The 21,810-nt window shown below is 35.5% G+C and overlaps 1 protein-coding gene across 2 annotated transcripts in view; it reads left to right on the top strand.

The window, feature by feature from the left end:
* LOC127454832 (rho GTPase-activating protein 5-like) overlaps window positions 1-21,711 on the top strand; it is a 62,388-nt gene extending 40,677 nt beyond the window's left edge. For both annotated transcript variants that reach the window (XM_051722286.1, XM_051722287.1), the window contains exons 4-7: window positions 5,468-5,545; window positions 11,656-11,787; window positions 15,263-15,368; window positions 19,813-21,711. In XM_051722286.1, the coding sequence (XP_051578246.1) occupies window positions 5,468-5,545; window positions 11,656-11,787; window positions 15,263-15,368; window positions 19,813-20,128 (632 nt within the window). In that variant the 3' untranslated portion in view covers window positions 20,129-21,711. The remainder of the gene's footprint in view (window positions 1-5,467; window positions 5,546-11,655; window positions 11,788-15,262; window positions 15,369-19,812) is intronic.
* Window positions 21,712-21,810: the final 99 nt, after the last annotated feature.

Genomic DNA, 21,810 nt, shown 5'->3' with positions numbered 1-21,810 from the left:
CTGGAATTTAATTCAATTTGGACTCTTGCAGCCTCTGTCTGGCCCTCCACATCACAGGAAGGAAAGACTAATAACATTTAATATAGGCTAACAATTTGAAAAACTATTGGCAGATGAATTTTCTTTCTTTTAACACATTATCTTATCAGCAAATCCAATATCGGTTGACCTCTAATTTGTATTTACTTATAAATAAACCAATTTGAATGTGATATATACAGAATGCAGAAAACACGTATTGAGTATTTTAAACTTGTTTTACTGATAAGCAATGTTAAGGCAATGTTGAATGTGTGCCCCTGCCTGTTTAAGTAAGAGTCTGTGATACATGATTTATTTTGAGATTGCGTGGGTTTGTTTTGGTATGGGGATACGGTATAAATTTTTTTTTTGTTCAGGTTTTGAAAAAGGTCTTAAAAAGTCTTAAATTTGATTTTAAAAACTCTGCAGCAACCCTGTTAAACCCAAGTAGCAAAAATGGTGATAAGGTTGGGAAGTTTGATTTATTACTGCAAGTTAGTTCTTTCGAACTGTCGATTTCAATGAATCAGTTCAGAACAATGGTTTAATGATTTGTTTGCATCATCACTCAAAAATATTAACCGAGGTCTCTGCATGGCATGTTGAGTATTTTAGTAAGAAACAGTAGTAGGTAGCCTAAATATCAGGGAGTAAAAATAAAATGTTTTTCAATTTGGTTCGTTCTGAGAAGAAATGTTTTTTTGTTTTTTTCTTTTATTTCAGCGTTCCGTTGCCGCGTTTCCAATTGGTAACCGTTAGAATGAAATTAAAGAACGGTTAATAAAATCTTAATGACATTACTCTGTGCTAAGGGTGGGTGATGTACCAGTTACAGTGTTACCAGATCTCTCAAGAAAAAAAAGGATATAATCTGGAAAAACACTCAAAATTAGGGACTATCAAAATAAGTGATAAAAAGCAATTCAATTTTTTTTTGCCCATATGATGGAATTGTCAGCATAGAAATTATTATAAGCAAAGTAAACAGTACCCTATATAAAATAACATATATATTAAAATTTTCTTTTAAACAAATCTTAATATTAAATATATCCCCAGAAATATTTAAAATATTTGAGAAATACTTCTGGACATCTAAAATAAAATAATAGCCAAAATCTCTCTCCTGCATGCATGCACACACTCCTTGAACATGTTTGGACTAAACTTCATCTTATGTGGTCCGAAATATTTTATTTTAAACATAAAAATGATTGAATAATTATTTAATATAATTGTATTTATTTTAATGATTTGTTTTAATTACAGATCTGCTTCTAGGTCAGAACCTGGCAGCATCAAATCGGTATCAGTGCATCTTATCTAACAATAATTCATTGAAGACTTGGAAACAACTGAGAAATGTACTTACTACCTCAATATGTTTCCTTCTGTCTGGATTAACTGTGCATGTATATGTAGTAATTATATATATATAGTTGTCTAAAAGGCCTTCAGCATGTCACAGAAGGCTACATCCACAACATTCATTAAGGCAAAAAATGTGTGATGCAGCAATTTCCCTTTAGGATCAAAGCACATGCTTGTCATGTTTAACTAAATATTGAGAAGCCAAATTTTTTAGGCAACAGGAAGTGGTGTAATTCCGAAAAATTTACTGTAATAAACCATTGAGACTTATGTTTCATTAAAAAAATGATCGGAGCAAAATCAACGGTTATTAACTGGTTACCAATATTTTAAAATAAAGTTTTTCACTCAGGAACAATTGAAAAGGACTTTGTTCCTGTTTTCAGTTACATTCGGTTTTCAGTCCCTGTTTATTGCTATGTATTGTTATATTGGTGCAAATAACATAAAAATGATTAACTATGGTCATTATTTGTGTTCATTTAATGAGACAGTGGAAAACATTTTTAGCTAGATTTGAACTGTATTTTACTTCTTGTATTAAACATTTTGAATCTACTTGGCGACAAAAGCTGTTTGGTTGTAATGATTGATTTCAGATACACAAATACATAAACATCGAGATGTATTGTAAAAATCTTCAAAAATAAAGTATCAAGATCTTTTTAGCTATAGCGCCCAGCTCTACACTCCACCAAACATGTCCAGTACAATTACAAAAAGCCTAGTTTCTCAAAGGATATTTGAAAAGTTCAGTCCTGTAACACCTTGTAACCTGTTTGTGGGAAACAGGTGATTCACCCAGGCAGTAAAACAGGCCACATTTGTCCCTAAACACCTGCCCTTTCATGTGAACAGTGGTGAGTTAAACAGGCGCCTTACTGTAGCCTCCCACTCCTTTGGAGGAGGAACAGGCTCTGACATGTGGGAACATCTGAAAAATGTACTGCGGTTTTCACTTGGAGCTGTTAGCACGAGCTTAAAAAGTGACTGTGGGGGCCCTATGTTTTGATTCAGCACTTCGGAGAGCTGTGGAACTGCACAGGGTCACGACTTCACAGAGCTATCTTTAGCTTGATAAATGGGCTTCAATAGATTAGGCAAAATGAAAATAAGAGATGCAAGCAGTGTTAACGGTCAGAGAACGGGGAAGTGTGGGTTGAGTTTTGCAGCATTATCCGCATTTCTGGCCTACTTTTTCTGTTCGTGATATCAGGTGCTCATATGTCCACCTGGAGTGGCCCAGATTCTGGCTTGAGTGCATGATTTTAAATATTTGAGCAATGGTTGAAAGAAGGGAATGAAATACTGTGATTAGAGGTAGACTGATTAATCGGTGCCGATAGTTGCTTTTTGACACTCTCGGTTATCGGCAAAAATAGTTTCCGATAGTTCATTTTTTTTATTCCTCAACAATAAACCTCATCTGGTGAAATTTTAAATATATACACAGAATGCTTCATTTGGTGAATATTTAAGCTGTTAAAAGCTTAATTTGTTAAATACTTGCATATGGATCATTGTAATGGAGCAAGTCTCTATCATTTTCAAAATAAAATGCCCCAGTGTATATCGGCTTGTTTATAGTTAAAAATCCCACGTTAAGCACCAAATCTTAATTTTTCTGGTTATTATTGGAGTTTTGGATGCACAATAAAATGCTTTTGGGATTTTATTCATTTTGGACTCTTGTACCATCAATGTCTGTGCCTGTCATAGTAATGAAAGACTATGAAATCTTTGATCATTATATAAATCAATTAAAAAAAACTATCGGCCGATTAATCGGTTATCGGCCTTTCCCACCACCTTAGTTATTGGTATCAGCAAAATCCACTATTGGTCGACCTCTAACTGTGATATGTGTAGGTTTAGGAACATGTCTGTTTTAGTAATATTTGGTCTTTAGTGGAATATGTAACACCTGTGTAAAGACTGTTTGTATGGATGTGACAAAAATAAATAAGAATAATGTGTACACTCACCATTTAACTTTTATGGAAAATGCTTTCTTACCAAAGTGACTAACAAGTAGAGATAGACCGGTAACTGCTATGACAGATTTTCTTTTTTTAATAACTGATATTTAAAAAAAAAAAAAAATTCTTAATTATTGGTTCTTTAATGTCGGGTTGACCAATAAGTGCTGCCTGTCATTCTTAAATGAGAAATGCTTATTTTATACTTAATTGATATTTAATATTTAGACATAGCACAAAATAAAGATTAAAATAAATTTGCAATCAGATTCCAAAACAACTTTGCATTAAAATATTATTATTATCAGTAGTAGTATTAACCCTTTAAGCTCTGAGGATGTTTTTTAAAGATTTTCTGTTTCAGTAGCATACCTAAAATTAAAGGCTTATAACTCAACAAAAAGCAAGGAAGTGTTTGTTATCAGTGTAAAGATAACTTTTCAATTTTGTAATGATATTGATTGAGACATTCTGAGACTCTCAGCCTAAGAAACTCCTGAAAAATAAATTGAGCCGAAAATGTTTTTTCTGATTTGACATTATCTCTGGGTGTAAATAAGGTGGCTCTGAAAAACTGCTTTTGTTTTCTTCCCAATAGTCAACTGAATCCGAGAATTCTTTTGTAGACTGTCAACATTTCACGTTATTTCTAAAGACAGTTATTACCTTTATTAGACAGCTGCTTAGGATGAAATAAACCTCAATTATCTAGCGATACAGAATGTTATGGTAAAGGAAAGATTAGAATTGTTTTTGATTATCAAATTTATCATGTTTGTGAATACTGTATTTGAAGAAATCGTTTGGTTTCCAAGCAACCAACATCATGGTTTACACAAAATCCATAACAAGCGCTGTTCCAAGCTACTTTGCAATAAACAAATGAAGACGTAGATATCTTGCCGTTACCAATATTTACTCTAGTTTTTTGCATTTGCGGGTCTTTCTGTCTTCTTGCTTGAAGTTGCTTCAGACCTTTTTTTGCTACTTCGGCAGTACAGCTACTATATCTCCCATTGTCTCTGCTGCTAAAGCACGATAAATAAGTATGTTCCATTGTGTTCTGTCACCATGACTAATTCCTTGTGTGTAAGCACACTTGGCAGTAAAGCTCATTCTGATTCTATTCGCTATTCGGTTCTCCAAACAACGTTTTAAGCATAACCAAGACTATCTACACAGGCGGCAGCGAATGAGCGCGAGGATTCTCTTCTTCGACGTTTAGTGAAACACCGCGGATCATGTGATTTCAACTTGGCGAAACACATTGAAGAGGGTGACCCACACCATGTAGAATAAAACACTTTTTATAGAAAACTATTATGAGTACAGTCTTCATCTCATGTGAGTGTACACCATTCGGATCAAACTTCACAAAAACACAATTTTTAAATTGGCTCCAAACTACTGAATGCACTTTTAAAGGGTTAAGATATTCATAATTTTTTATTTTCTGTTAAAGTAAATTATAATTCATATTTTATTTATCATTTTCTGCATATTGTTCTGGATACTATCAGTTAGTACAAAAAAAATACTGTTGGCCAATCCCTATTTATGAGATCATCTATAGTGTAATGTGATTACTTTATTCATATTCAGATCTTTAGATGGAAGCTGACCAGTATTATAGGCATATCTTGATCTGTGCAACTAAAAGGTTATAGCACTATTTGGTCTTGCTAAAATAAAGGTATATTCATTCCAAATTTGATGTGACTAAAGTCTAATGCTGAATTTCTGTTTTGTTGAATAACGTTTTCATACCTGATTACATTTTTCGGCATCCAGTCAATTGAAAAATCGATTGTAGAGGTGCATTGTTACATTTTAAAATCTTGTTTTGGTGCCGAGAATTTGGATGTGGTGAGCTTAACTTATTGTTTGCTGCCTAATTTATTGCTAGAGTTTCTTCACTATTATGTTTAATAATTGACTGTGAATTTCTACTGTTTTTTTAACTATCCTTTATGTGGTTGCTTTAAGAGTTTGTGGATTTTGAGAGCACTCTGCCACTAACTGCTTTGTTCCACTGAGGTTTTGTCACATAACCTTTGCGGGATTGATTTTAATGAAGTGCCACTCTTAATTTGCAGGTCTCACCACAGAGGGCCTTTATCGAGTGAGTGGAAACAAAACGGATCAAGACAACATTCAGAAGCAATTCGACCAGGGTATGTGCTGCTTTAACTTGGCTCTATGGGAAATTAGGCTTTATTTGCAAGCTTTTGAAAACATGTTGCTAGGACACATGTAGGAACATATTTCATAAATTGGATAGAGAGGCACTTATAAACTCCAATTTGAATGGTTCATTTGTAATTTAAATTTTGCAAGGCTCTCACAACAGGTGGATATTTCGTCACCATTTAGATTCATTATGGTTTAATTTGTTTAAGGCTGTACTGATAGACACTCTGCACTGCGGTATTTACCAGAAAGCTAAACAGTCTCAGGTCTTTTTATTTGATGCAGTGGTTTGCTGGTAAATCCATTTGAATTGCTTTTTATCATGTTGATTGAATTACAGTACTTTTATCAGGGGTTTTCTCAACTGCAGAGACTTAAAGTTCAATACTAATATAATATAATATTAAAATAATATAAAATTAGAATCTAGCTTTTGACTGTATATTGAGTAAATTGGAGCATGCTGGGAATTGAAGTGTTCTTCTACCATGGTCCATTCAATGAAAGTTAAACCATTACATAATATAATGAAATGAAATACAAATTTAGCATTTGCAAAACATATATTATTAGTATAATTTTATGTTTTTTTTGCAAATATGCCATATGTTTTATGTTAACAAGTTTGAGAAATGTATACTGAAAAAATGAAATTATTTAAAACTACACTTATGAATGAAGTAAATAAACATTTTTAATGTTTTGGACCAATGACATTTAATATTGGGTGGGGCTACTGAACACTTTGTGCCTGGTTATGGCACAGTGTAGTAAAACAGTAAAACATTTATACAGCCTAAACAAAGCCATCTCTCAACTTCAAAAGAACATCTGGTCATTTGCTAGCTAGCTATTGGTTCATGTTAAAAAAGCGTTTTTATTTTTCTTGTATTGTTTGTTTTTTGTTTTGTGCAACGAAGATATAATAAAAAAAATAAAAAAAATATATATATATATATAGAGAACCCCATTGAGAGCGAGAACCACTAAACACAACCACAAGGTGGTTACCCCATGTGGCTCTACCCTCCCTAGCAACCGGGCCAATTTGGTTTCTTAGGAGACCTGGCTGGAGTCACTTAGCACACCCTGGATTTGAACTCGTGACTCCAGGGGTGGTAGTCAGCATAAGTGCTCGCTGAGCTACCCAGGCCCCCAGGAAGATATCATTTTAGAAAATGTATGGAATTAAAAAAATACTGTATGTCCCATGTACTCACTAAACCACAAACAATAAAATATTAACCTGTCCCTCTTTTTGAAATTATTGACTTCTATCGAGACTTACTAAAAGGGTGAACCCTCCATTCAGCAGCAAAATAGACTGCAGCTGTCAAATAAGAAAAAGGCACTGAATTAAGTGATTATGATCTGCCATGCTGTAAATGGACCATTTCTATAAAAACAAACTTGACATTTGCAGCCTTGAAATGACAGTGCCAGCAGGCTTACATCAAGCAGTGATTGGCTATGCAGCAAAGTTTAGGTTTAAAATGTCTCATTGTTGCCAGTCTATAGCAGAGTAATCCATTATATTCTAATTTTAAAATCTTAAAATGAAACAGCCGCTGCACTGTAAATATACTGAGGTAGTTACATGCAATAGATGCATGGGTAACACTTTATAATAAGATTGTATAGGTAAAATGAACACAATAGTTTACATAAACTAACAGTTTGTAATACTTACACCATTTATTAACATTGGCTAATGTTAATTTCTGCATATGGATAGTTGTCGTAGAAGGGGCTGTTAACACTGAACGCATTTTCGAATAGTTTTTCTATGTAAACATACTAGACAGACGTCATTGACCATTGTGTCATGTAGGAATGGGCAATATATCGAATATTCACAGTATAATCACAATGATTTTGCTGAAGATATAAAATGAAGCAGTATAGTGAGTATCATGATGATTTTAATGTGCTTTTCATATGGCAATTAGGTATCATAAAGCGTAAATCAGTAGACTAATTTCACGATCCTTCAGGGTTGCACAAATAACAAAAATAACATCAAAATGGTGATATGGTCATATGTGATTATTAAACTACAGAAGGCTACAATTAAAGACAGATAAACATGTCAGGGTTCTGCCCTTAGTTTTAGTTTTTTTTTCCCTTTGTGGCTGAGCCCTGACATGTACGTGGTCTATGTCTGTTTTATGTCTTGTGTCTGGATTCATCCACTTCGGTTGGTTTGATTTATTTACTCTGTGGCTGAATCCAGGCACTTGTGTTTTGTCTCGTGCTGTGTGAATGCACTTGGGTTTGTGTTTTCTCATTCCCTTGTGCATTTGTTTCTGTCTTGTCTTCAGTGATAACCCCGCCCTCTCATTTGCCTTGTTACCTATTCACCTGCCTTCCTCGTTTTCCCTCCTGATTTCTCTCCCTTTATAATCTCCCTTTGTGCTCTGTCTGGTGCCAGTTCGTTGTGGGATGTTGCTTGTGTTTATGACAACTGTTAGGTCTCTGTCGGTCATGTTCCTTTTAAAGTTTGAGTCCTGCCTTTTCCTCAACCTAACCTGACAAAACATGGATTGTGTGCGCTTCAGAATAAACCGGTGACACACTGTTCTGTGCACGCACGGGGCTCATGTTTTTAGTGGTTTTAGAGCATTTCACGTGCATTGTGAAATCAAAGTATTGCAATTCCAAACATTAGTAACCGCTACAAGTTGTACAAATCTACAAACGCGGCACAGTATAAGAGAAAAGGAGGAGATGACAGCTTTTCACCAGATGAGGAACATTGTAAACTGCACTTTCTTTCAGTGACAAAATAAAAGCTCCAGAGAAAGGTGAAGTAAATAGGAATATAGGAAATATGAAAAAAATTACTTTTATATAAAACAAATCTAATCCTAAAAATAATAATTATAATTTAGTATTTTATTATTATAATAAAATTGACTGAATCCCACAGTAATAATTTAGTTCTACACCACTAAGCCACAACATTAATATCACCTGCCTAATATTGTGTAGGACTCCCTCGTGTTGCCAAAACAGCGCATTTACGTCCACAGAACTCACTTGATGTTTTTTGTTTTTGGCACCATTCGTATTAAATTCTAGAGACTGTTGTGCGTGAAAATCCCAGGAAATCAGCAGTTACAAAAATACTCAAACCAGCCCATCTGGCACCAACAATCATTCCATGGTCCAAATCACTGAGATCATATTTTTCCCCATTATGATGGTTGATGTGAACATTAACTGAAGCTCCTGACCCGTATCTGTATGATTTTATGCACTGCACTGCTGCCACACGATTGGCTGAGTAGATAATCGCATGGATGATTGTTGGTGCCAGACGGGCTGGTTTGAATATTTCTGTAACTGCTGATCTCCTGGGATTTTCACACATAACAGTCTCTACAATTTACTCAGAATGTTGCCAAAAACAAAAAATATCCAGTGAGGGGCAGTTCTGCAGATGGAAACACCTTGTTGATGAGAGAGGTCAACAGAGAATGGCCAGACTGGTTCAAAATGACAAAGTCTATGGTAACTCAGATAACCGCTCTGTACAATTGTGGTGAGAAGAATAACATCTCAGAATGCTATTCAGAGATGCAGGTTGGTGCTGTTTTGGCGGCATGAGGGGGACCTACACAATATTAGGCAGGTGGTTTAATTTTGTGGCATAGCGGTGTACAGTTGAATTAAGAAGTTTACATACACTTAGGTTGAAGTCATTAAAACAAATTTTTTTAACCACTCCACAGATTTCATATTAGCAAACTATAGTTTTGGCAAGTCATTTAAGACATCAACTTTGTGCATGACACGAGTAATTTTTCCAACAATTGTTTACAGACAGATTGTTTCACTTATAATTGACAATATCACAATTCCAGTGAGTCAGAATTTTACATACACTAAGCTAACTGTGCCTTTAAGTGGCTGGAAACTTCTGATAGGCTAATTGGAGTCAATTGGAGGTGTACCTGTGGATGTATTTTAAGGCCTACCTTCAAACTCAGTGTCACTTTGCTTGACATCATAGGAAAATCAAAAGAAATCAGCCAAGACCTCAGAAAAATAATTGTGTACCTCCACAAGTCCGGTTCATCCTTGGGAGCAATTTTCAAATACCTGAAGGTACCACCAAAAAGGGTGAGGCTTGCAAGCCGAAGAACACCATCCCAACCGTGAAGCATGGGGGTGGCAGCATCATGTTGTGGGGGTGCTTTGCTGCAGGAGGGACTGGTGCACTTCACAAAATAGATAGCATCATGAGGGAAGAAATGTATGTGGATATATTGAAGCAACATCTCAAGACATCAGCCATGAAGTTAAAGCTTGGTCACAAATGGGTCTTCCAAATGGACAATGACCCCAAGCATACCTCCAAAGTTGTGGCAAAATGGCTTAAGGACAACAAAGTCAAGGTATTGGAGTGGCCATCACAAAGCCCTGACCTCAATCCGTTAGGAAATTTGTGGGCAGAACTGTAAAAGCATGTGCGAGCAAGGAGGCCTACAAATCTGACTCAGTTACACCAGTTCTGTCTGGAGGAATGGGCCAAAATTCCAGCATCTTATTGTGAGAAGCTTGTGGAAGGCTACCCAAAACATTTGACCCAAGTTAAACAATATAAAGGCAATGCTACCAAATACTAACAAAGCATATGTAAACTTCTGACCCACTGGGAATGTGATGAAAGAAATAAAAGCTGAAATAAATAATTCTCTCTACTATGATTCTGACATTTCACATTCTTAAAATAAAGTAGTGATCCTAACTGACCTAAGACAGGGAATGTTTTCTACGATTAAATGTCACGAATTGTGAAAACTGAGTTTAAATGTATTTGGCTAAAGGTGTATGTAAACTTTTGACTTCAGCTGTATATCGAATATCATTAATAGGCTGAAAAATATCGAGATCTAACTTTTTAGCCATAGCACCCAGCCCTAGCATAATGTCTCGCTGCCTCGTTCAGGAGTGACACTTAAGACGCCTTGTCAGGTTAAAAAGAAGTTCAGGTTTTAAAAACGCCTCTCGAGACACCTGCGTTCTTTTCCATTTTTGCACTGTGTCTAGATTTTTTGCGCAAGAACAATTTTCTTTTTTTTTTTTTGGTCAAAATCAAGATTATCAGAATTATAAGATATATATCATTCATTCATTTATTATTCATCTACATGAATGTGTAAAGTGGTTATTTCTGCTGCTGTGATTGGTTGCCATTTCTTTTAAGTTTTTTACCATTTTTAATAAACTTTGTGCTGCCTTGTTCATTTTAAAAGGCCCTGCTGAGTGACAAATACATTTTTCAAAGTACAAATATTCCATGTAGTCTCTCAATTAATATAGAGGTAATCACATCTGCATAATTATGATAAAAGAATTCTACTTTGTTAAAATAGTTTTTGATGCAGTATAGCATGTCACACCACAGAATGTTAATGTCAGTTTCACAAAAGGCATTGTCAAGTGCTCTAATACTAATTTCCAAACAACATTTTTAAAATGAACATATTAGTAGAAGCGGTTAGTTCATTGTTCATTGTTAGTTCATAATAAACAGTGCGTTAACTACTGTTAACGTATAGAAAAATGTTTCCAATGTTTTCCTTTTGTGGGCAAAATGAAATCAACTCTCTTTGTTTTTATATATCTTTCAAACGAAATATAAGTCATCTCTAGCTAGTGAGCTGTTTAGATGAGTGGGTGAAAAAATCTTCAGCCAAGTGACCAGATTATTCACTCAGTGAGCCATCGTTTGTCCAAAAGAGCCACTTTAGGCAGCAGTCTGCCCGCTGGCCTGGAGCCATTAGTCTTTCTCTCGTTTTTTCTTAGGCAACCTCACAATTCTCTGAATTAGATGCTTTTCCCCCTTTCTCGTGTTCATTCAGTGCTTTTTCAGAGAGATCCAGTCTGACAGCTGTCATTTCACTTTAAACCCAGCTCTTACAGCCTCTTTCTCTTCTGTATTTTCATCACTTTCATTTTTTTTATCTCGTTCTCTTTGCTCTCCACTTCTGCTAAATTCAGTTAAAGCTGTTTTATGTGCTTTACCAAACACTGACAAAGGCAGTTCAATGCTTACACAAGCTCACACCATTTTTATTCCTCTCAGACCACAGTGTTGATCTGATGGAGATGGATGTAGCTGTGAATGCCGTTGCTGGAGCCCTGAAGGCTTTCTTTGCTGACCTCCCTGACCCCCTTATACCATACACACTCCACCCAGAGCTAGTGGAAGCAGCCAGTAAGTATCGACTCATTCCTTTATCTCAATCCCTTTTTGTTAGAGGATCGTGGCAAGTGGCCGTTTTGAAACAGTCTCTTTTATTTTTTTTATATATATTTTTTAACTACAAATAGTTTCATTTAACACTTTGACTTAAACTTTGACACAGTCTCTTTTAGTGATAGCCCAATATATCCGCCAATATTTGGCCATTTTGAGATTATCAGCATTCAATATTTGACATATTGCATCAACTGCAAAATTGACAAAAATCCACAGCTTTGCCAGTTGATAATGCTGTTCCTGGTTTTGTATTTTGAAGTACATATTGTGAAAAGTGTTCATTTATTATAAGCAATTTTGTATTTCTCTTATTTACCATTATTAAGTTGTTTTATATTCAGTACACCTGTATCAGCATTACATTAACCATTGGCCACATTGTTCTCTATATATCTGTATTAACATCTGCCATTGAAAAACATATAATTTAGCCACTAGTTTTTAAGTGACTATATTTGAATAAGTTTCATGTCTAAAACCCATGAATTATCTAAAATATTTGAAATAAGAAAAAAGATCACTATTCACTTTATACATTGTGTCAGATGGTACATTTTCATCATTCTATGAAAAAAAGTTGGGATATCTGAATAAAATGAGAGCATCTTAAAATAAAAAGTGGAAAAAAATGTATTTTTGAAATTTTCTCTTTTTTTGTTCCTCGGCCAAACTGGAGAGCAAAAAAAAAAAAGACTGACATGTTAAAAATGCTAGAGAAAAAGCATTATTATGATAATTCGGACTTGGTGTGAAGAGGAATTAACAGCAAATCAGTGAAATGTAATAAATTGATTTTTAGCAGATTTTATCATTTTAAGTGTGTATTGAATTTATGGTAGAAAATTAGTTTGTTGACTTTTCGAATCCTAGAATTTGCAGGTGAAAGCAGTCAACCTGCAGCTGTAGATTACTCTAGGCACAGTTCTGTTTCACTTGTGATCATTATGTAGCTAACTGACCCAGCCTCTTATTCATACTTATCTTCAAGACAAAATGAGCCAAGTTCAGTGACGCAGCGTACATCAGTTACATCAGCTCAGGGTTGTGTCTACAAGAAAGACAGGAAGTGTGTCTGCTACAAATATGAAGACAAGTAGAGACCTGCTTGTGTTACCTCAGCGTCTCAACTAGTCTTATTTTTTTTTTCCTCTTTGCAGACCCAGTTTCTTTTTTTTTAATGCTTTCAACTGCATTCAATATTAATCTCATCACCACACTGTCTAATCCCAGCCCAAGGAAGCTGGTGAAGTCACTTAAATGCATCTGCATTTCCGTTTGATGCTTCCAAGTGCTGAATCTAATCCAGTGCCCCTTGTGATGTATTCCTTATTATTTCTGATCCATCTGCTGTAGATAAATTACTGTAAATTCTGGGATTATGTTCTTCAGGCCAGGCATTTGTAGCAACTCATTTCATCTTGCACTAAAATCATTGTTTGTTGATGTTAAGGATGCAGAAGCGGTGTAAAGCAAGTGCAGTGGATGCAGGTGCTAGTTTTGATGCTTGCCTGTTCTTTTATCATTGTGTTTCAGCTGTAAAAGATCAAATGTGTTTATTAGTCAAGTCATTGTTATCTGTATAGCGCTTCTCACAACACACATCTTTTCAAAGCAGCTTTACAGAAAATCATGCATTAACAAAAAATAAATACAAACTGTAATATCTATAAAGTCTTAAGTGATCATTGTGTAGTATGATTAAATATGATTGTATGATTATGATTGTGCATAAAAATTAAATTATAATTGTATTTAGAACCCCTGTGACTAAGCTGAAGGTGACTGTGGCAAGGAACTCAAAACTCCATAAGATGCTGGTTAATGGAAAAAAATAACGTTGTGAGAAACCAGGCTCACTGTGGGGGCCAGTTCCCCTCTGGTTATCCAGCATGAATATAATGCCAGTATTAGTTATTTATGTGCAGTGCAGGTCATGGTTTAAGATTAGTAAACTAAGTGTTAAGGTCCAGTGTTTAAAAATAATAAAATACAAATATTTTTTTGAACTTCAAGTTTAATCACTAATGTCTTTGAAGTCAATCCTGGATTAACTGCAGAAGTTCACATAGATGCATTATCCTTTGTTAGTTGGCTGATGAAGGCTTTTGTTGGCAATTAAATTATAGTCTATGTATTCCATTTCAAGAGTGTAGTCCATCATTAGACCAAGGTGATGCATGCAGAGATCAATGAGGAGCATTGCAGTTCAACCGGCAGGTCATTTCAGTGAGGTTCGGTGGGGTCCATCCTAAATCCAAGGTTCAGGCAGTGGTATATGAAGTATCCGATGTCTTACAGTTGGAGTTGGCATCCGTTCATCCTCTGAAGTCAAAAGACTGAAGTGATGTCTGGCTGGCACCGGCTGTAGTTTGTCGTCATCACTCATCGACACATAGCAATGAAGTCCGACACCAAGCAGGAACGGAGCTGGGTCTGGCCGGCTCTGGTAACCTTGGGATATTAATCAACAAATAGAACAATATTAGCATAGATGTCATTCAGTTTTATGCAGAGTTATAGATCACGATCAATGTTTCAGGTTCCGGTAGACCTAACTAAAGCAGCCTAATTGTGAGTTGATGGATAAATTAGGTGTATGCCTGGCTAAATAGATGAGTCTTTAGTCTAGACTTAAACTGAGTGAGTGTGTCTGCATCCCGAACAGTGTTAGGGAAACTATTCCATAGTTTAGGAGCAAAATATGAAAAGGATCTACCTCCTTTTGTGGATTTTGATATTCTAGGAACTATTAACATGCCAGAGTTTTGCGATCTTAATGAGCGTGACAGAATATAGCGTGTCAGAAGGTCGCTTAAGTACTGTGGAGCTAGACCATTCAAAGCTTTGTATGTAGTTAACAGAATTTTGAAATTAATTTGAAATTTAGCAGGTAGGCAATGTAACGACGATAAAATTGGGCTAATGTAATCGTATTTCTTGGTTGTAGTCAGCACTCTGGCAGCTGCATTTTTAACCAATTGAAGTTTATTTATTGAACTTGCTGGACATCCTCCCAGTAATGCATTACAATAATCTAGTCTTCAGGTCATGAATGCATGAATTAGTGTTTTGGCATCAGCAACAGAGAGCATGTGTCGTAACTTAGCGATATTTCTGAGGTGGAAGAATGCTGTTCTACAAACATTGGAAATTTGATCTTCAAAGGACAGATTGGTATCAAAAATAACACCCAAGTTCTTTTCTGTAGAAGACGATGTAACAGTACATCCATCGAGAGTCAAATTATATTTTAGCGGCTTATTTTTAGAGGTTTTTGGTCCAATAATTAGTACCTCTGTTTTGTCGGAATTGAGTAGAAGGAAATTACATGCTTTATAGTTTTATATGTTCAGTCCTTGTGAAACATGAAACAAATATTACCACATATTTCAAAGTCTGAATCTTTCCTCACTTCTCTGCCTTTCTCCAGAAATTGTAGATCACTACGAGAGGCTGCAGGTACTGAAGGAAATTGTGAGAAAATGTCCTCCTGTAAATTATGAAGTTTTCAAATACGTCATCACTCACCTTAACAGGTAAAGCTCTGCCTTTTTGAGGCTTTATTTCCTGCCTTTGGTAAGAAATGTTTTGCTTTGTTAAAGACCTGAAATGGCTTGATGATCACAGTTTTCTTTACTGTTTGACATTAACTGTTGAAAAACGGCGTTTTTATTAAATAGCCTATATCTTATAGCCATGGAAGACATGGACTGCCAAAATACAAAATAAATATATAAATAAATATATCTTTAAAGAAATGAAAAAAAAAAAAGAGAAAAAAGCGTACAAATAAATGTTAAAATCTGACATTAATGAGTATTTATACTTTTATTTCCTTTTTAATGTATTAGTGTATTTATTTATTTCCATATTAATGTATTTCCACATGTATTTATTTCCTCATTAATTTTTTCTACATTTATTTATTTTTACATGTATATACAGTGGTGGCCAAAAATAGTGGCACCCTTGGTAAATATGAGCAAAGAAGGCTGTGAAAAATATGTCTTAATTGTTTATCCTTTTGATCTTGATATTGATATTCACAAAAATATATCCTCTAATGGATATCAAACAATTGCAAACACAGCACAAGTTTTATCAAAAAACAAATATTTTTGTCAAATATATGTGTGGCACAATTATTGGCACTCTTTTATTCATTACTTTGTGCAACCTCCCTTTGCCAAGATAACAGCTCTGAGTCTTTTCCTATAATGCCTAATGAGGTTGGAGGACACATAACAAGGGATCTGAGATCATTCCTCCATACAGAATCTCTCCAGATCCTTCAAATTCCGAGGTCCACGTGGTGGACTCTCCTCTTCAGTTCACCACACAGGTGTTCTATGGGGTTCAGGTCAGGAGACTGGGATGGCCATTGCAGAACCTTGATTTTGTGGTCAGTGGACCATTTTTGTGTTGAGTGTGTTTTGAATAATTGTCTTGCTGGAAGATCCAACCAGGGCTCATTGTAAGCTTTCTAGCAGAGGCAGCCAGGTTTGAATTTTTTATCTGTTGGTATTTGATAGAGTCCATGATGCCATGTATCCCAACAAGATGTCCAGGACCTTTGGCATAAAAACAGCCCCACAACGTTAAAGATCCACCACCATATTTAACCGTGGCCGTGAGATACTTTTCCATATAATTTTATTCTTTGGTCTTACCCATTGTGATAGATGACTAAGGGAATTTGGCTTGTGTGTTATTTCATATTTATACCCCTCTGAAACAAAGTCATGGCTGAACAGTTTCATGTTCCTAGTCACCCAGGTGTACTAAAAAATGTAAAATATGAATGGGAATATACTTAGATATATTTACTCATAAGAATTTCTAGGGGTGCCAATAATTGTAGCAAACGTGTTTTGGAGAAAAATATTTATTTAAATATGAGATTACTCATCTTCACTCTGGAGCACTCCGAGCTCGATTGCTGTGCCTGAAGTGTAAAGCATGCCCCCTCATTACCGTACGGACACAGAAATGTATAAATAAATACATGTGGAAATATATAAATATGGACAAATACATGTAGAAATAAATAAATGTAGAAAATAAATAAATGAGGAAATAAATACATGTGGAAATACATTAAAATGGAAATAAATAAATACAATAATACATAAGGAAATAAAAGTATAAATACTCATTTATGTCAGATTTTAACATTTGTTTATTTATTTACACTTTTTTTTTTTTTTTTTACATTTCTTTAAAGATGTATTTATTTATATATTTATTTTATATTTTGTCAGTCCTGGTCCTCCATATATAGCAGGTGGTATTAGGCAGAGGACTCATTTTAGAGAGCATTTTATTGGATGGAAATCTATACGCTTGTGCATGCAAGATGTGCCATCAGTACATATCCATTTTCCATGAAGAGAAAGACTGTAGATTTTAAACATGCCTATATGCTTAAAGTTAATTTTGCTAAGAGACATTGTCTGAGGCCCTTTTTTCACCTGGTATTAAGATGCTTTTGGGCAATCCAATCACAATTGGACTGCCGATAAAAGTCACGCAACAGCTCTGCTCATCCCACGCACACACATACGGTAATATGTTAAATAGGTGATATTCTTTGGATGTTATTTATTTATTGGAATTGGAAAATTTGTGCAATCCTCAGAATTGTAGGCTATAGGTTTGTTTACTCATGGTGGCTGTCGGCTCTTCGCGTTTCTAATTGCTTTGTGCGTCATTCATGTTTGACCAATCACAGGCTGCTCCACCTCCCTCTCCTCTTCCCCCCCAAAAATATCTACCATGTAGCAGGAGCTAAAATGTCCCTCTTAAGTCCCTAAAGTTTACACTGGGTGCGTGAACCGTGCGTGCGGTGCTCTGTGCTGCACCGTATTGAGAGGAAAGACGCGTCACCTTGCTACCACAAAGCACATGCTGAACTCAGCAGAAAACATGTTGAAAATGCACTATAAAACCTATTTACCAACACAATCTTTTACAATAAAGGCTTTTATGACTCAACATAAATTACTGTACTGTAATACTCACTTATTTACTTAAAAAAAGACGTCTTTATGCAAATTAATCACGCAGTAACAGGCAGCAATACTTCCCTCATGTAAACTAGATTTCATGACGGTTTAGTGTATAATAGAGTTCAATTATCCACTCTCGATAAACATCTCATTATTTATATCCATCATCCCAGGAAAAAATCTATGTAGTAATCCAGAAATCACTTTATTTTCTGTATAGTCACACAGTACAAACAATACAGATGTGAAGAAAACTCATAATGTGTCTCCGATGAAGTCACGAACAGCTCGGCTGACCCCTCACACACACACGTGAAACGGATGATTCTCTTTGGATAATTAGTTGGTTTTTTGTTATTTTTGTTATGGGAATTTAAATAAATAAAATTAGCGCAATACTCCGAGTAGCAGGCTAGCAGCTACAAGTTTGGTTTGAAAACGACTAAAAGTACTAGTCCTGGGGAAAAGTAGCTTAAACAGGCTTTAGTCCCTGCAGTGGGAAAAGGCCTAATGGCTAAGAGGAAATATAGTTCCTCATGTGCGAAAGCGACAAAAACTGAGTAGTTCCTCAAAAATGATCCAAAACGAGCTTTAGCTCCTGCAGTGAGAGAGGGCCTAGACACACAGAAGTTCTGTAAAGTTTTTGTGCATGTATATGTATGCACTTTTTTACATTTTCCAGTCGGATGGTTATTTCCTTTTAAATCCTCATGTAACTGGCAAAGTTTGTCAGCTTAGTAGGCAGTTCATCGCTGCTGTTCAAACGCATTTTCAATGTGGTCACATCCATTTTCGACCACCTCCCAATGTGGTTGAAGTGAATAAATCTCAAAACGTCTGGACCTCATTTACACCTGTCTTAAGCGTAGACCTGTTTCAAACGGATCGCCCAAAACACATCTTAATACCAGGTGTAAATGGAGCCTAAAAGCCACAAAACTCCAATTTTAATTTTACTGGGTCCTTAAATAAATGAACAGGGTTCTCATAACTTAACTGGAAGAACATGGTGCAAGCAATGCTTAAGATGCAATTTCCAGTAGTGGTTGACTGATAGTGGATTTTGCGGATACAATAACTAAGGTGGTGGGGAAGGCCGATAACCGATTTATCATCCAGTATCATTCAAAAATGTCTTATTCTTTCCTTAATAAAGATGGCACAGTCATAGAGGCCACAAGAGTCTAAATAAATAAAATCCCAGATGCAGTTTATTGTTCAATCAAAAATTCCAATTATAATCAGAAAAATGTTTGGTTTGATACATAATACAGGACTTTTGACTATAAACAAGCCTGAAACACCCAAGACTCTTATTGAAAAACAGTTTGTATATATACATTTCACAAGATGAGGTTTAATGAGGAAGGTTTATTATTATTCACAAGATATGAGATGATGGGGCACATTTCCGTATGGTCGCATTTTTCTTAGCATGCCCTCGCATCAATGTATAACACTTTATTATCTAATCAAAATATCAAAATATGCATTGAAGTGAGGGTAAAAATATCGATGAATATCGTCAATGGTTAAAGATTTAGATACAACAAATTCCCATGAGGTTTCAGTGTTTTTATTTAAACTCTTGAGGCTGCTGTAATATAGTACAACCAAGCCTTTCTAAATGTTGACTCCTCTAGCACCAGCCAAAGAGGAACAGGGAGGAATAAAAAATGTAAAAAATTCCTAAAAGCAACTATTGGCACAGGTTAATCGGTAAAACCGATATATCGGATATATCGGCTACCTCTTATTTCCAGGAAACCCACAAATTAATAAAACTTACAGATGAATGAATGCACTATAATATGCTTCGGGTAGAAGCTTCTACCAAATGTATAAATGCAAATGTATAAATGAAATTAATAAATAATTCTACTCACCGTAATCTTTTATCAAAAGGAGGTTGTTGTTGTTTTTTTCAGCGTTAAATAAAAATACATTGTAACTCTTTATATCCTTTCTTCAGGGTAAGTCAGCAAAGTAAGACCACACTGATGACTGCCGACAATCTTTCCATCTGTTTCTGGCCTACGCTCATGAGGCCTGATTTTGAGAACAAGGACACGCTCTCCACCACCAAACTCAATCAGTCTGTCATCGAGACCTTCATCCAGCAGTGCCAGTACTTCTTCTACGGCGGTGACATCACAGAGCCCTCCAGCGCAGAGGGCACCCCTCCTCCACACGGCCACGGCTTGGAGTCCCTGCTGGCCCTGCAGCTCCCTCCTCCCCTCCAACCACAGCAGATCCAGCACCCGCTGCCCCCTGAACCCCTCATATAGACCCCAACTTCACATTCAGCTGACTGCAACACGCACGTGCGTGTGCGTGCAAGCCTCTGAAAATACAAAGTGAAAAAGGTGACTGTTGCAGAAAATACTCCCTTTTTTGTTCCTCAGCCAGACTGAAGGAGAGACTGAATAAAAAATATAGAGAAAAATGTCAATGTTATTTTGACATAGTAAACGTGCACATTGACTAGATTCACACATTGCAAACATAAGATATATTTATAATACCATTTTTGTTTGTTTCTAAAGACAATGGAGCTGGCAATCATTCACTGAAATCAACACCACATGCACAGCTTGTTATAATGGTAAAGTGTGCCATTTGTTTGTGTTTTCACCCTTTTTTAATTTTACAGTGGACTAAAGGTATATTTTTAGGGTTTTTTTATTTTAAAGACGGCAGTAGTTGGAGTAGTGGTGTCCCAAGGCTTTGCACCAATTGGGATGGATCTAATATGAGTTTTTAAAATCAGGGGCTCATGCCCAGGATGCACTTTGTCCTACAGACATTGAACCAGGAGGCTCTTGTACTCTGGAAACCACAGAAGGGAAACAGTCCACTGCAATCATTTGGCACATCTCAGAGACCCAGGCGTTAGAAGATGGCCTGGTTATCTCTGTTTCGTTTAATGTTCGTTTTTTTGTTTTGTTTTAGTTCCGCATACCAGTTTCAAAATGTATATTGTTCTGTTATTAGTTTCCTGAACTGAATTTGCATGTCCTTCACCACTTGTAATAACTAAATGATTAGAAGTGGAGGAAAAAACGTAAATGCTTGACTGTTTTTATGCAAGACTTGTTTTTTTTATCTAACTTGTTTGAGGGAACATTAAACTAGGGTAAAATTGATATATTCGTTTGTTTGTGTCATGCCATTGTTCGACTTTCAATATCATATTTTGGATTTGTTTAATTATTTCCATAAAATAGGAAAATATAAATATTTCTATATACTGTAAACTATATATATCTATATCATATATATATATATATATATATATATATATATATATATATATATATATACACATCAGCATTATTTGACGGCTGACAAAACAAAAATCACGGGGTACTGGAGCTCTGTATAATCTTGTAAAATCTATAATCAGATTCCTTTGTGGTATGTATTCAAATTTGGGCTTAGATTCATTGACTGTGTACTTCAATCCCTTGAATATGTTTTTTTTTTTTTTTTTTTTTTTTATATAGATGGTACTACATTTTGTTCCACTGTAACAGATGCTGTTTAGAAAGCTTACGTCTTTGTGTGGACTATAGCACAGAGATGTTTAATTTTTGTTCAAGTGATGCAAGAGTTTGTATGTGAATGGATGGGAACGGAGATGAAAAGGTTTTCTCAAAAGCTTTGCAAGACAAGATTTATATCTTAATTGAATCACTTAAACTGAGGAAAGGGCTCAATAGGGTAAGTGTGCAGCTGCTAGCATCCCATTAGTGTAGTTTAAAATAAAGAGCAACATTATGTTCATATGACTGCCTCATATGATGTACAAACTAAATATTTTAACATCATCTGCTATGTATTATAGTAAATAAATGATTTTGACAAATTATGTTTGTCTGATCTTGTTTTTCAGTTTTTGCACAAGCCGTAATACATCATCTTAAAGTAACAACCACTGTATTTCTAAACAAGTACCAGTGACAGCCTG

The sequence above is a fragment of the Myxocyprinus asiaticus genome, chromosome 17 (assembly GCF_019703515.2).
Source record: "Myxocyprinus asiaticus isolate MX2 ecotype Aquarium Trade chromosome 17, UBuf_Myxa_2, whole genome shotgun sequence".
NCBI lineage: Eukaryota > Metazoa > Chordata > Actinopteri > Cypriniformes > Catostomidae > Myxocyprinus > Myxocyprinus asiaticus.
This window is presented reverse-complemented; position numbering and strand designations above follow the sequence as displayed.